Source organism: Urocitellus parryii, chromosome 1 (assembly GCF_045843805.1).
Source record: "Urocitellus parryii isolate mUroPar1 chromosome 1, mUroPar1.hap1, whole genome shotgun sequence".
NCBI lineage: Eukaryota > Metazoa > Chordata > Mammalia > Rodentia > Sciuridae > Urocitellus > Urocitellus parryii.
The window spans coordinates 155,961,573-155,977,692 of NC_135531.1; the positions used below are offsets into that span (position 1 = coordinate 155,961,573).

Sequence of the window (16,120 nt, forward strand, 5' to 3'; positions counted from 1 at the left end):
AAGCACTCCATGTCCAGGGCTATTGGGTTATTATAATTATTTGAGTGTGTGTGTGTGTGTGTGTGTGTGTGTGTGTGTGTGTGTTGATACTGTTGGACTGTTGGGTTTTAAAGCTTGTGTCTTGATGCCTCCCTTGGTGGCATTATCCCTGAGAGCCCCCTCCCCATGCCTAGGAAACATAAGTCTTCCATCTCCCTTTGAGTGTTTTAGGGTCCAGTGGGGACCTCCCCACTGGGTCATGCCCACTCTCAGCTGAGCATGGGGGAAAGTAGATCTCAACCCTCAGGAGTGTCTTAGGAGTTTCCCTCTGGTCACTTTGACCAGATGTCATTTTCACTTCTAGAGGCTGATGTGCAGCCCAACAGGACACAGCTCTTTCATTTCCTAAGCACAGTTGTGTTGGATTCATGATGGCAATGGTACCAGCTAAGATGTGTTCGGCAGTTACCATCCCCTACGAATCCATTTGTCGACGACCGCATCTTTAAAAAGAAGGAGAAAGGTTGGAAAGGATTGAAGGAAACCTCTTAGAGGAACCTGAAAAGGAAAAAAAAAACTGAACACAAGCTTTGGAATTCAGCTCCCCTGCTCCCGTGATCCCCTGCAAATAAGAAGGGGTTGGGACTTGGCGATTGGCTGGGGTTGGGGGGTGGAGCAGGGTCTTCCTGCACAGTCACAGAAACGGTCTGTGCCCAAGTAAGAGTTGTCTGGACAAGGCCGGGAATTGTCCACTGCCATCAGTCTTTGCCCTGCTTCTGTGTGGCTACTGGGTGTGTGAATCTCAGAGAGCCTGAAAGGAAGGACAGCTGCACTTTGAAAATCCTAAAACACATGCGCACCCCCCCACCCCAAACACACACACACACACACACACACACACACACACAACTTTTCTTTGCCTTTATAGGGGAAAAAAAAAGATTCATTCACTGCGTACATAATGGTGACCCTTTGTTCTCCCCCACCCGCTCCCACCCCAGCTCCATCCCGAGAGTGTTCCCTCTCAGAGCTACTTTCTGGAGCCAAATTCCAGAGTCTGGTTGCTAAGGCCCTTGAAGGAATCAGGTAGAGAGGCTCTGTGCAGCCCAGCAGGCACACCACTTCTGCCCGGTCCTGTGGGGATTCCGAGCCGTTCTCACCCTGTTAGCAGAAGACAGCTGGGCACAGCCCCCCTCCAGACCCTGGCGCTTGGACATGCTGAAGCAAATAGCTGTCCCTGCACCCGCCACTCGCCTCCCTGGCCAGTCGGAGGCAGGACCACCTCCCACCCCAGACCACTTGTTCCCCACTTATTGCTCCACAGAGCATCTTGGGCAGGATTCTGCTGTGGAAATCGTTCCTACACCAGTTTTTCAGACTGAATCTGAGATGGATCTCAGTGAACCTGGCCGTCCTGCCCAGGCCCCAGTCCTCGAAAGGAATCCACAGGCTATTTTTAGTGGGGAGACATAAACGAGGCTTTGTATTCTCTCCACGGAGGCTGAAGTAACCGCAGGGGAGGCTGTGTGGAGACCACAGTTCCCTGCCTCCCTCTCTCCTCCTCCACCCCAGGCCCAGACGATGAGGCCATGATGAGGCCATGAGACAGGGTGAAAACCAACCTGCTCAGAGCAGTGATTCCCATTCCAGCTATTTTTAGCCCAGAACAATTTGGCCTCTAGCAGGAAAGCAGAGAGGAATGCCTAGGAGGCTTTCTCATCCCGAAATAATGGGCTTGTGGTGTCCCTCAGACTGTAAGACTTCCTCTTTTCTCCGCCCTCTACTGAAACTGCAGCCCCAGCCTTTGATGAAAGTGTGAAGCAGTTAAAAGCACTCTCAGATCTGCTCTCAGATCCTTCTCCCGCCTGCCTCCAGCCTTCTTCTCCAGAAGCCCGGACTTCCCCAACCACCACCAACAACAACCATCTGGTTTGGTCTGACCTTTGGAAAACTGTGTGAGGACCTTTAGGTTGGAGTCTGGTGGTAGAATACCTGCATGGCCTGAGATCCATTTCAGCCTTATAAAAAATATAGCAAACAAAAAAAAAATTAGCTTAGCTCTAGCTTTATTTTACTTTTTTCCCTTTCTTAGACACCTTTTGTCCCCATCCAAACAAATTTGCGTCTAGGTCCTGGATAAGCCAGTGAGATCTCTGGGCTTGAGGTGTCTTTGTGCAGCACTTTCATTTGTGCAGCACTTCCTAGCTCACCAAAGGATTTGCCATCTTTCACCCCATTTGACATCCCTAACAACTCCTTGTGCATGGGCCAGGCAGATGACGTGCTCTAGACATTTTCAGAGGAGGAAACGGAGACCCTGTGTGGTTGGGAGCCGTATCCAAGGTTACTCCGCTGGGAGTTTTGATCCTGTGATTCAACACATTATAATTATCAAGATGGTGCTTCTTGAACAGGGGTGATTTTGGCTCCCTCCCCCAGAAGACCGTAGGCAATGTATGGAGACATGCACGTGGAAGCATAGAGAGGCCATAAACAGAGGAGGGTTTTGGTGGTCAAGTTTATCAAGTGGGTGGAGATTGAGTTGCCCAGATGGAAACCATCCTGTGCCAGAGGCTGAAACTATTCAAACACGCTCAGCTGTGTTCCCGAGCCGTGCAGAGTCAAGACAGGGATGCTCCTGTAGGAAATGATCATCAAGGACAGAAGGAGTGCAGTGTCACTGCTCTGTGCCTGGTATCCGGGCCTCCGCCTAGAGGACCAGGGAGGGGATCCAGAGGCTCCCTGTGAGGGCCCACACTTAGGACTCTTGGTTTCAAAAGCAGCTTATTTCTGCAGCTGCCTGCTGTGGGACATTTGTGATTTAGCAGGGACCTTCCGCACCACACCCCACAAGTGAGACCTGAAGAGGAAGGGCATGCAGGACAGAGAGGAGACTGCTTGGGGAATTGAAGTACTGGCCTGCACTTCCCCTGGGGAAAACTTGTCCCTCCCGGGTGTGACCTTTTCCATCACCTGTCTCCTAGAATCGATAAGAAAATGTCTGATGCCCAGGGCAGCTACAGACTGGATGAAGCTCAGGCTGTCTTGAGAGAAACCAAAGCCATCAAGAAGGCCATCACCTGTGGGGAAAAGGAAAAGCAAGATCTCCTTAAGGTACGTGCGTTCCCAGTCACATGGACCCAGTTCAGTCCTCCTCGTACCCCTCCCCTGCATGCACGTTCTTCCCACATCCCTGGGGACCACTGCCCTCTTTTTACTCCTTGCCAAAAATCCAGACTGCGAAATGCTCTCTGAAACTTTTGACCGCCAACATGATGCCCCCATGGGAAATTCCACACCTGACCTGTGGTGGAACACAGGTGCACCAAAGGTCTCCTATGAGGTCACCTCCTGGCTGTGCACATAAGCCATGTGGACAACAGTTTCCTGTTTAGACTTGGGTCCCTTCCTGAGATAGCTCATGGTGTATATGCAGATATTCCAGCATCTGTAAAGATTCAGGTCTGAAACAATTCCTGTCCCAGGCGTTTCAGACAAGAGCAACTTGACCTTGACTAGTCTTCTTGGAGTTTGGTCCCATTTTATAGAGGAAAGATAGGAGGCTTCAGTGTACTAGATGGCTGACCTGGAGCCACATAGGGTCAGTGGCAAAGTTGGGGTGGTCACCGTCAGGCATACCCCAAAGGCCATGTCCTTGCCACTAGCTCTGGCCACTGGGTTTATCTTTCAATGAAGCAAATGGAAGGAGATGGTTTCAGCATCGTTAACCTCAACATCAGGATGCAGTATCTCTGTAATCATTTTGTGTATGTGTGTTCTCACTATGTGCTGAGAACTGAACACAGGAGAAGAGTTATTCTCTACCACGCCAGGCAGCTGTGCCAAGGACTTTGCATGCATTGGTGCAATGGGCCTGACCTGTCTTCTAAATCAACTCTGCTTTAATTTGATTCTACAGATAAGGACTGCAGGACTCAGTACAACGGATAGAGCCAGGATTCAAACCCCCCGAGCACCTGACTCAAAAGCCTATTTGCTTAACCCCTGGGCATACCACCTCCCCACACAGGAACCACCCTGACCTCAGAGATCTCTATCATGGTTGCCATTGGCAGATTAAAAGTCCAAGACCCAGGGCTGCTGGCTGCAAGTTGCTAAGTAAAGGAAGCTTTATGCTCTAAGACAGAGTATTTCCACAACTCCTGCCCGAGACAGCAGCCCAGTGAAAACATTCAGACAGGGTGCTCCTGGACAGCAAGGAACATTCCTGTTGTGATTAGCAGTTAAGAACACAGAGCAACAAAGTCAAGTCCAAATCCTGGCTCTGACCATTGCCAGCTTCTCCTTGATAAAAGGGGGAATAATCACAAGTCATTCCTGAAAGAGCTATTGTCAGGATTCAGTGAGCTCTTAGTGAAACCGACCGTTGCTGAGTATTGGCTATACCACATTTCACACTGTCATCAGTTTAATCAATGTGACTGCCCTCTGAGGTAGCACCTAGGGTCATTCCCATCTTACAGGAAAGGAAGTTGAGGCACAGACAAGTTAATCATCCAGCTTAGATGGCACAGCTAGAAGACACAGCAGGGATTGTGCCCTGGGCTGAGTCCACATGCACCCTGATGTCTCCATGTAAAAGGTCCTGTAAGTGCCCACTCACTCGGAGCCCTCTGCATGGCATCAGCGGGTTATCAGGGGTGAGCACAGATTTCTAGATTAGAGAAGATGCCCAGGAAAGCCCACAGTGCCTGGCAGACCTGGAAGATGCATGACTAACCTACCCACTGTCCCCCTCTGCCTGCAGAGCCTCACCATGCTCAAGGATGGCTTCTGCACCGACAGGGGGTCTCACTCGGACCTGTGGTCCAGCAGCAGCTCTCTGGAGAGCTCAGGCTTCCCACTGCCGAAACAGTACTTGGACTGAGCTCCCAGACGGACATCTCGGGGAGTGTGAGTAGGCGGGTCCCACAGGAGGGCTTCCAGGCAGGTGCCCTCTGCTTGCTTTCACTGGCTGCCAACTCCACCCTGGGGAGCGCCTTTTCTCACAGCTCCTGGCCCCAGAGCTCTGGCAGGTGGGGCAGGGAAGCGCACCAGCTCAGGGCTCCTCCGCTCTGACATTACCTGGCCAGGTACTTATGCCTCTAGACCTGCATGGAAAACACTTTTAAAGGACAAAGTGTCTTCCTCTGGTTTCTGTCATACTGTGCACAGCTCCATTCAGCTGGAAGGCAGAGGATATTTCCCTCCTGTTAGTCCCAAAGCTATGTGTGCCGCTTTCACACAGCTGTGTGACTCCTAATTAAAGCGCAGTCCCAGTGGGTCATGAGCAGTGAAGTGCTGTTCCAATGGGGATCGTGGGTAGTGCCCACTCATGGTGAGCTGTAACTTTTGGAGAGTTTCACTAGAGCAGACGACATAGCCAGACTACCTCCAGCTTCTGCGCTAAAGACTACTCCCGTCAGATGTCAGGGGCATCCTCCGGCTTGGGAAGAGAAGCTGTATCCATGTGTTGTCTGGGGAACCTTGTAGCTTCTTATGGCTCTTGACAGAGGAGCACAGGGCATGGAGCTGTTCCCTCCTTCCCCACACCATCCACATGTCCGGCTAAAAGCCACATGTAAGCCAGGTATTCGTGAAGAGACCCCGTGCCTCCTAAATCCTAGGACCTTCTCCATGCGCGGTCAGGATTGAGTTCTGACTGCAGCCTGAGTTTTCTACTGCCCCCTTCCCAGCACCCCAGGATGGCTTTCTTATGGATTTCCTGTCCCTGTCTCTTCTCACCTGCTACCTCTCCTGCCTCCATTGGCTCTGAGCCATTTGGGGCTTCTAGACCCTCGGCTTCTCTTCCTCAAGGGGTGGATGTCAGTTTGAGACTGTTTCCATGACCTGAAGGAAGAGAAGTATTTTTTGCTTAACTAGCTTCCCTGCCGTCCACAAGCCAGCCCAAGAATCGAGGGCTGTTCTTTGCTCTGCCCCACACAAGCTGTCAAGTCCTTCCCGAGCTCTCGAAACATAGCTCAGTAGCGGCCACAATAGCTGTGTAACTCCCGACTCTGCTCTCGCCCTCTAGTTCGGCACCAGCGGCAACAATCAATTGGCAGAAAAGGTCAGACTGCGTCTTCGATATGAAGAGGCTAAGAGAAGGTAACTCCAGGCTGGCGCTAGGGCTGGGGGGTTCCTACAATCATATGGTGGGGGTCTGCTCCGAGCCCAGCTTTTTGCATTCCCACCCTGTTTAACCCTCCCCAAAATTACGAAGGTAGGTAGTATAGTCCTCTTATGTTAATCCTCTGGAATTTAGAGAGGCAATGCCTTGCTCAGGACACTGTGTAGAATATGGAACTATGCTTTGAACCCAAATCTGCTTAACCTCTCAAAGATGATTTATCTTTCTCCTTCTTGTGTTGGTTTCTGTAAATCAAAGTTTTCTGATGATCCTGGAAGTAGTTTGGTTTGTAGGATCCACAAGTTTGTTTGGTCATTTTTGGCAATAGGCTAAGAGGACTACAGACACCATCCACTACAACATCTCCTGCATGACCGCGAGCTGGCTGTGCTTTTCAACTGAGTTTCAACTCCATAAAGATGTGGCTTCATGGAATCCAAAGCGGCTGGGTTGCACTTCCACAAATAAAATGATAATCAAACCTGGCATTTTTAGGGCATCTGTTAATAGGCATAAACAGATTGCTTGTTGTACTAAAACATCTTATTTGTTTATTAATTGTTGTACTGGAGATTGAACCCAGGGGCTCTTCTACCACCGGGGCATGTCCCCAAGCCATTTTTGGTTTTTATTTCGAGACAGTCTCACTGAGTTGCAGAGACTCGCCTTGAACTTGATCCTCTTGCCTGCATTTCCCAAGTCGCTGGGATTATAGGCATGTGCCACTGCACCCAGCAATATTAAGACTTTTGTGCATCTATTATCTTATTTAATTTTAAAAGCAACCTCATACCATAGCTTCTATCTTATTATTTCCATATTTAGAGGGGAGAGAGGTTAGCAAGATGTTTCATGGCTTTTCCAGGTTGTACCGTTAGAATTGGAACCCTAGACATCCTGGTTTCAAGTTCATGATCTTCCTATACACTAAGTCAGCCCTACTGGGAAAGAACCCCCTGAGCATCTGCTGGTGAATGAATTCAGGCGTATTACAGCCATTCCTCCATGGACTAAGTTGCCTGGCCCATGAATTCTCTCAGCCAGGCTGGGTAGGGTGTGGTAATGCCCAGTTCTTCTCTCCCAACCTTCCCTTAGCACCAGATTCTCTGCAGCTATAACAGAAATGTGATAGAAACCAGAGGAAGAAACAAAAAGGGAATTTATTGTCTTATCTAACTCCAAAATCCTGGGGGAATACAGATTCAGGCTTAGCTGGATCCAGGTACTCAATTAACGGTACATAGATTCCATCTCTATATTCTCCACCTCGCTGTCTTTGTTTTGGCTTCATTTCAAACAGGTTTTTCTCCCAAGGTGACAAGATGACCCTCAACAATTCTAAGCTTACATACAACCAGGGTAGCAACCCCAGTAGAAAGGGGACCTGCCTTTCCCAACAATTTTAATGAGTCTCAAAGGCTGGGATGTAGCTCAGTGGCAAAAGTGCTTGTCTTGCCTGTTCAGGGCCCTGGGTTTAGTCCCCAGACCCACAAAATAACTTGAGATTCACTGACAGTTTTGGATGAACCAATCACTGATGCACGGCTGGTAGGGAGGGTGGGAGCAAGAGGATTAGAATTCCATGAAAGTCCACGCATGGGTCATATGCTCATGCTGGAAGGAGACTGAGGTCAGCTTTGGGGGAACCAAGCAACTTAAGAGTATGGGAGGAGAGGTTTTCCATAGGCACACCATGGTGTTGTTAGCAAAAGAAGGAAGAATTAGATAATGGTCAGGTGGAGGGAAGCAGATGCCTTTGAACTGTTTCCCCTTCCCACTAGGGATTCAGCAAAACAGCAGAACGTGTGTGTTTGGACAGTCACTTGTCCCCTCTGAAGGGGGCCACTGAACCTTGGATCTATTCCAGCTTGCAGTAATGCCTGTCCTACGTAACCAGTCCTAAAGAGACTGAAGCACTGAAGTGTTCCCTCTGGGGTCAAGCCATTAAAATTATCACAGAGCTTCCTGGCTCATCTGACTTTACCCGGCTTCTTACCTCCGCCTCTACCCAAAGCTAGATTTGGTGTAAAGGAGGCAGAAGAGGTTGCTGAGTAGGAAAGCAGGGGCTGCAGGATTTGTGAAGGAAGGGAGATAGCCATAGTGAATGGAATGTCTGATCGTCACATGTCAGGTTTTGTCAAGTGTGTTTCGAAGTTGAGAGACTGACAGTTTCCATCAGATTTTCCAGAGGATGAGTTACCCTGATTTAAGCAGCAATGGCATAGGGATAGCACCCTAGAAAGTACACCCAGGAAAGCGTCCGTCACTCCTCAGTGTTCTGCTTAGAGTCTAGCTGCCAGACCTTTGATGCCATCCTCAGAGCTGATCAGAGTCCTGGAGATAGCAGGGCTCTATGAAGTTGCCCCATAGCTAACCTTCATGGATTGCTGTATCTATCAATGTGAAACCGAATGGTAAACCGTAAGGATTCCTACTGGGAAACTTGACTGGGGAAGGAGCAAACCTCGAGGTGTTTTTCTGTATGGAGTTTTTGCTACTCATGACAAGAGGTCCTGTCTCCAACGATGTTTTGGTACGATGAGTTCAACCACACTGACCACAGATCAGACTGAGCTGCAGGCCATAGGTCTCAGCTCCCAACAAGTATTGGCCATGTTTGTGATTTGCAGTCTCAGGTGAGCCGTCAGGCATATATCTAGTGAGGTTAACAACTCCTGTGTGTCTGCCCTGATGGGATGGGGTAAGGCCGAGACATGAGGCCCAGACGTGATTTGAATAGGTCAAGTCTAAAGGATCATGGCATAATTACTTTCAGGTATTTCTAGCAGTACTCTTCATTACACTGGGAATCTTATTTTAGTGGTAATATTTCCTCATGTCTATATAATACTTGGCAATATCTAAAGAGATCTTACTGCTTCTTTTTTATAACCCACCTTGTAGGTACCGTCATTATCCCTACCTTACAGACGAGGATCCTGAGTCTTAGAGAAGTTAAGATGCAAGGCTGCTGATTTCTTCCCTTAGCACTTATTAAGTGCCTTCAGTATACCAGGCACCAAATGTGACACCGAAATGTGTTTTTTTTGTTTTTTTTTTTTTTTTTTTTTGTGGGTGATGCTTAGTATTGAACCCAGGGCTTCCCACATACAAAGCACGTGCTCAACCACCAAGCTGCACCCCCGGCCCCACCTTCTTTCACAAAGGCCAGAGGCAGGATTCCACTCAAACCATCTGAACCCCCAAATGCATGGCTTTTCAATAGCACCACCACCACTCTCTGGACTGAGAACACATGGTTAGTCACCAAGACCCCTGTTGTCCGCAACTGTCATTGGCAGAGCGCGTACTGTGTGGCAGGCACCTTGCAGACATTACTGCTGATCCTCACAATCCAAAGGATGAGTGATTGTTTTTCTTATCTTCAGGTCTTGGGGAGTTTACCTGGTGTTACATAACTAATAAGTGGCCCAATCAGGTAATAACAACAGTAGCAACAGAAACATTTATTGAGGGCTTACTGTGTGCCAAGTACTCTGCTTTGAGGGTTTATGGGTTGCATTAAAATCTTGAACCACAACCTCATAAGGAAGGAGCTTTATTTATTCCCTTCAGAGAGGTGAACAGTTGGCCCAGGGTCACACAGCTCATGGAAAGAGGTTATTGCCTGGTATTGGATCCAAGTCTCTCATGTAGCAGGCTTGGGGGCATTGCCTAGCTCATGTCTGTATCCTAGAGACGACTTCATGGTTGGGACAGGATAGGAACCAACATGTGTTTGTTAGATAAAATGTGTTTCCTAGAAACTGATTAAAAGGAAGACTATAACTGCCAAAGAGTGCTCTGAGGGTCTCCTGGCCCCTGGGTCCTTCTGTCTGTAGAAGCACAGTCTCCTGTCCCCACAGTGCCTTTGTTCATACCAGTGGATCTCACCTTCTCCGCCCCCAGGATCGCCAACCTGAAGATCCAGCTGGCCAAGCTCGACAGTGAGGCCTGGCCAGGGGTGTTAGACTCAGAGAGGGACCGGCTGATCCTCATCAACGAGAAGGAGGAGCTGCTGAAGGAGATGCGCTTCATCAGCCCCCGGAAGTGGACCCAGGGGGAGGTAGAACAGTTGGAGATGGCTCGGAAGCGTCTGGAGAAGGACCTGCAGGCAGCCCGGGACACCCAGAGCAAGGCGCTGACAGAGAGGTGGGTCTGGGGCTGAGAAGTATGAACCAGGTGTGTCCCAGGGGCTAGGGTTAGGGAATGTGCCTGTCCTCTGGCCCAGCAGGGACCAGAGGTGAGGCGCACACCTTGGGCACCTGACTTCTCCATGAGCAGTGTCAGTTTAGGTGTCTTACAGCCTCCACGGTAGCTTATCGGGGAAGGGATTGCCACCCAGCGCACCAGCCCACCTGGAGCTCAATCATGTTGCCCAAAGTTTCCTGCCTGGGCACCGCCTTTCAGAAGTGAATCTTCTGATAGAAGTGAGCCCCATAACTCAGAATCCTTGAGGACACTCGTTTTCCAACTTTGTGACAGTGATTCACATTTTGTATCGTGATCTAAAATACACAAGTTTGGCACAGTAGAGCACATGCTTTCTGTGTCCCCCGATGTCTTCTGTTGGACAATCAGCCCTCAGTATACATGGCATCTATATCCATAGATTCAGCCAACTGCAGATTGAAAGGGTGAAGAAAAAACAAATTTTTAAATAATACAACAAAAAATACAAACACACAGTGCAGTGTAACAGCTATTTGAGATTGCATTTACATCATATTAGGTATTATAACAATCTAAAGATGATTTAAAGTATATAGGAAAATATGTATGTGCTTTATGCAAATACTACCCCATACACATAAGAAATTTGAACCGTGGACTTCAGTATCCAAGTGTGCATGCACATGTGTGTGTGTTGTATGTGAGTCTACAACCGATCTCCCAGAATACCACCGGATGAATGTATTTATGTATTTCTTTTCAAGCTTCATGCTGCTTATGGCCCACTAAATTGATTTCACCACATCCTAAGTGACTGCAGTTTGAAGCCCATTGGTGTGTCCAGGTTGTAAACTGTTATGCTTATAGGGATCAACAGGTTGTGGAAGTGCCTGGTGGCCGTCCACGTCAGACCATAGTGCACAGAGCCCGTTGTCTACAGCATGTGCCGTCTCCCTGCTCCAGCAGGTGGAAGTGTGGGCCCTGGGCTGCCCGAGGTTCCATATTTTATTTATATTTATACACACACACACAAATGCACATATTCATTTTTTTGTGGTGCTGGGGGAAGAACCTAGCAGATTTTTGGTGGCAGATTGTATTGCAAATTTCCTGCCCTTATGAACTTAGAGTCAAAGCTAGTGATTTTTCTTTTTCTTTTTTTTAATGACACATAATATTTGTACATGTTTATGGGGTACAATATGGTAATTAAGTGTATATATATATATATATATATATATATATATATATATATATATATTGTATAATGACCCAGTCAAGAAAACTGACATTTCCATCTCCCCAAACATTTATCATTTCTGTCCTGGGAATCTTCAGACTCTCCTTATTATTTTGAAACACACACACAAAAACTGTTGTAAATGGTAGTTGCCCTAGTGTGGTGTGCAACACTGGACCTGATTCCCCTATGTAACTTGGGGATCCATTGTCTGACCTCCCTCTGTCCCCAACCAACACTCTTCCCAGCCTCTCATACCTATCATTCACTCCTGGTTTCTGCAGATCACCTTTCTGACTTCTACAAATAAGTGAGAACCTTCCTGTAACTGGCTTATTTCACTTACCATGTCCTCCGCATCTGTCCATCTTTGCCCCAAATGACAGGATTTTGTTCTTTTCTATGGCTGAATAATTTCATTGTGTTAGTGTATATATTTATATCTCATTTTCTTTATCCACTCATCGAGCAGTGGACACCTGGTTGATTACTTTTGCTATTGTGAATAGTGCTGCATTAAACATGGGAGTGCAGGTGTCTCTCTGATGTAAGGATGGACATCCTTTGGATGCATACCTACTAGTGGAATTGCTGTATCATACCACGGTGGTTCTGTTTTTAACAGCACCTCTGTACTATCTTGCATAGTGGTTCTTGCATAGTGGTTATATGAATTGACATTAATGCCAGTGCTATTTCCTTTCTCTGCATCCTCGCCAGTGTTGGATATTTATTTGTCTTTTTTATCATGACCATTCTATCTGGGGTAAGATAATATCTCATTGTGGTTTTAATTCACATTTGCCTAATGATTAGAGATGTCGAGTGATTTTTTTTGTACTTGTTGGCCATTTTTGTATAGGAGAAATTTCTGTACAGATCATTTGAGCTTTTTTTTTTTTTTGTACTGGGGATTGAACCCAGGGGCACTTAACCACTGAGCCATATCCCCAGCCTTTTTAATTTTTTTCCTTTAAGACAGGTCTTGCTGAGTTGCTTAAGGCCTAAGTTACTGAGGCAGACTGAACTCGTGATTCTCCTGCCTCTACGTCCCCAGCTGCTGGGATTACAGGCATAAGCCACCATGCCTGGCTCCTTGGCAGACTTTCTCTTGCAGTACATTAGTCAAAGTTTAAAATAAATCCTCAGATAAATTTGGAGCAACATAATTGACTTCAAGAAAAGCCTTTCTTTAGAAACTCAGAATTGCAATTATCATTTAGACTAGTAAAATATAATAAGTATTTTATAAGCTGAGATTAGCCAGAATACTAATCTAGTATAGTTCAATTTACAATCATTATGAAGTATACCATATGACAAAGTTTTTATTTAATATACATTGTATAACCTAAGACAAATATAAAGCAATGCTTTAAACCTTAAACTGAAGGTTTGAGGTTATCATCGCTGCGTTTTTGGTTTTTGAATGTCTCGTGACTTCCCTCCTGTGATCTCTGGTTCTGCCTTAGATGTGTATGCACCACGAACCCCTTGAAATTCCAAATGATAATTCAACATCAGGGGCGTGACCAAGGTCTCTTCTCCCGCTTCATTCTGAAGCCTGTTCTTTAGTGCTCTTCCATCTAACAGCGAATCCGCTTGCTTATCCAGGACACCTGACTTCTGCAAGGTTTTTCTGCCATCTTCTGTTAGTAGATTCCTCCATACAAATGTCGGTTTTCACCTTTTTCCGACACCTGTGCCTCCCCACCTGTGCAAATGGTGTCTCCTTGCTCTTCTGGCTCTGGCACTTTTCCCCTCTCTGCTCTGATAGCATCGTGTCCTGTGTCGGTACAGACAGTTTTGTGAGCTCGTCCCATCTTGGAGTCTTGAGAGCAGTGTTCCCTCTCCTCCGAGGGGTTTCACTCAGAGACTTCTGAAACTAAAAGCCGAGGAACGCGCCTGGATTCCAGGGCGCCTTCACCATGTTCTTTTCCTTGGCTTCTTGTTTTGACAGCATCCCACTTGTGCAGCTTTGCTTTTCCTGCCTGTGCTTTTTGGGGTCTTATCCACACAGTCCTTGCCTGTACCAATGTCTTCAAGTCTTTCCTCAGTGTTTTCTTCTATAACTTGTGATTTTCTAGAGGGGGTGTGTTTGAGGTGATTAGCACATGAATCCCTTTTCCCAGTGGCTATCAGAGGAGGAAGCCCAGTTGTGTCCCCACAGAAGCAGTGTCTACATTTGCTCTTTCTGCATCATCAGGCGAGGGGCCCTTCAGGAGCAAGCAGCTTGCAGTAGCATCCTCGCAATTGAGTGAGCTCCAGTAGGACGCGGCTCAGTGCCTGCTAGACCAAGTTGATGAGCCCCTTCCTGGCCCCTCATGGCTCAAAGGATCCCTGACGGGTCACTGGTGCCAATCTCTTCCCACCAAGAACATTATCAGGACTACCCAAAGAGATGTTCAAAGTGTATCCACTTCTTCTCCTTCATCCTCCACTAACAGGAATGGATGATTGGCCCTCACCTGTCACTGGGCAAGTGGAACACAGGAGAAAGTATCATATAGTGTGAAGGCAAGTGGCTGGACCAGAGGGTTAATTGAGGCTCTTCCCTGCTATCAAAAATTTTCATTTCCTGAAATTAGGACTAGAGATTGATTCTCTTTAAAACCCCTAAGATAGACTATACGTAAAAGTGCCTTTTTTTTTTTTTTAAGAGAGAGTGAGAGAAGAGAGAGAGAGAGAGAACTTTTTAATATTTATTTTTTAGTTCTCGGCGGACACAACATCTTTGTTGGTATGTGGTGCTGAGGATCGAACCCGGGCCGCACGCATGCCAGGCGAGAGCGCTACCGCTTGAGCCACATCCCCAGCCTGTAAAAGTGCCTTCTTGTGTTCTATGTTATTTAAAGCTCCCAGGCACCCTGAAAGCAATCCCCCCCTTTTATAGATGAGGATCAGAGGCTTGTCCCACGTCACTGAGCAGCAGAACTGTCTTCAGAAGCTGGTTGCAGAGCCAATGCCCACTTTAGGCTATTAGCCAGTCAGAAGGCTCCAATTGTGGCCTTCACCCCATCTAGCCACAGTCCCATGGCTGCTCTGCAGTAGAGGGTTCATGTACCAGTCCAGGGAGGCCAGAGTCTCCACTCCTCCACCTGCTGAGCAGGCAACATGGCGGGTCCTGGAGGGCAGGGTCCTCCTGGGGAGATGTAATAATAGGGAAGCCAAAGAGCACAAGGTAGGAGCCAGGTGTGTCCCAAGAGGAGTCTGGGAAGGGGACCCACAGGAATGGTGGGGAGAGTGCTGATGTACCTGTAGCTCTTTGCTTTCAGTTCCTTGTTTATCTGGATTTGTTCTTGGCTTATTTCTCTTCTGTCCTGTGTGTGTGTGTGTGTGTGTGTGTGTGTGTGTGTGTGTCTGCCTGCCTGCCTGTCTTTTAGTGTGTTTTCTGTCTCCCTGTTCACACCCTTATCCCAATGGATTTAATATGAACCTCACTTCATACAATGGCCTTTCCCGTTCAAGGTGCCTCTGAGAACAGGAGTGAACACCCCCAGGTGCCTTTTGGCCACCCATGTCTCCTGCCACACCCCATCACTAATCCATCTGAACCGCAGGCTTTCTCACACTCTTGGTTCCAGCCCCACCTCCCTCCTTCCTCACACGCCCCCCTCCCCAGTCAGAGCTGGTGTGCAGTCATGCCAGGTGCTCTTTAGAGCGTGGGCTCTTCCCCTGCCCCAGGGACCACTTCTCCAGGCCTGAGGTATGGCGCAGGCTCTTGTGATTTTAACCAGCACCCCAGGTGCTGAGCTTCAGCGTGTGGGGTTTCCAGTCCCACCTGCTGGATCTTCTGCCTGCTTCCACACTGGATGTGTTCCTGGCCTTCCAGCATGTGCCAGGCATCACACACAGGCCATCTGGCCTATTAAGCCCAGGCTGCTGGAGGGAAGCCTTGGCACCTGCCCGTGGCTGCCCCCGCCATGCTCAGGAAGCCACTCCAGGCCAACTTAGTTCCCTCAGCATCCTGTCCAGGCTCCAGTGGGGACCTGCGTTTACTCCCGGAACAGCCTCTGTGGCTCGTTCTGTTAGAAACCGTGAGCCCCACTTCCGTACCCCAGACCTCACACCCATTCAGGACTTTGCTCTTATGGTGAGTCAGGAGATGCCCTAGCCTTGTCCACCCCACTAAGAATTCTGAATTTCATCCAGTATGGGCTCCATCTGCCCACCTGCTGCCCACCTCTGCCAGGCAGGACTCTGGAAGAACAGACCAGGGGTTGAGCTTGCCCTGCCTGCTGCTCTGGCTGTCTTTTTTGTCAGTTTACAGGTAGGTCTGCTTGCCGGTTAACAAGCCCACCCACCTCTCTCCACTCCTCAGAGGTGTCTGAAGACGTCTCTGGCCTTGGCTGCAAGGCATGTGTTGGAGGCCCAGCACACTGGGGGGAGACGGTGTGGCTTGGTTTTCAATGGAAATGAACCCCGCTCCAGGCTCCAGGCTGGGTGAGCTGTGCTCTGGGTGTGCTCCCCAGTTTAGGGAGCAGCAGGCCAGCACGATAGCAGGAAAGGAGGAGCAGCCAGCAGTGGCACACCTCTGCCCACAGGGTCCTCAGTGTAGCAAATGAAGTTTGCCTATCTCATTTGGAGGGGGCAAGTGC

General features: G+C 48.3%; 1 protein-coding gene across 1 annotated transcript in view; it reads left to right on the plus strand.

Moving 5' to 3' along the window:
* LOC144255837 (protein KIBRA-like) overlaps nucleotides 1-16,120 on the plus strand; it is an 84,812-nt gene that overhangs the window by 26,867 nt on the left and 41,825 nt on the right. Inside the window, 5 exon segments of the mRNA XM_077800822.1 lie at nucleotides 2,964-3,093; nucleotides 4,748-4,862; nucleotides 4,865-4,893; nucleotides 6,014-6,087; nucleotides 10,019-10,261. Coding sequence (XP_077656948.1) covers nucleotides 2,964-3,093; nucleotides 4,748-4,862; nucleotides 4,865-4,893; nucleotides 6,014-6,087; nucleotides 10,019-10,261 — 591 coding nt within the window.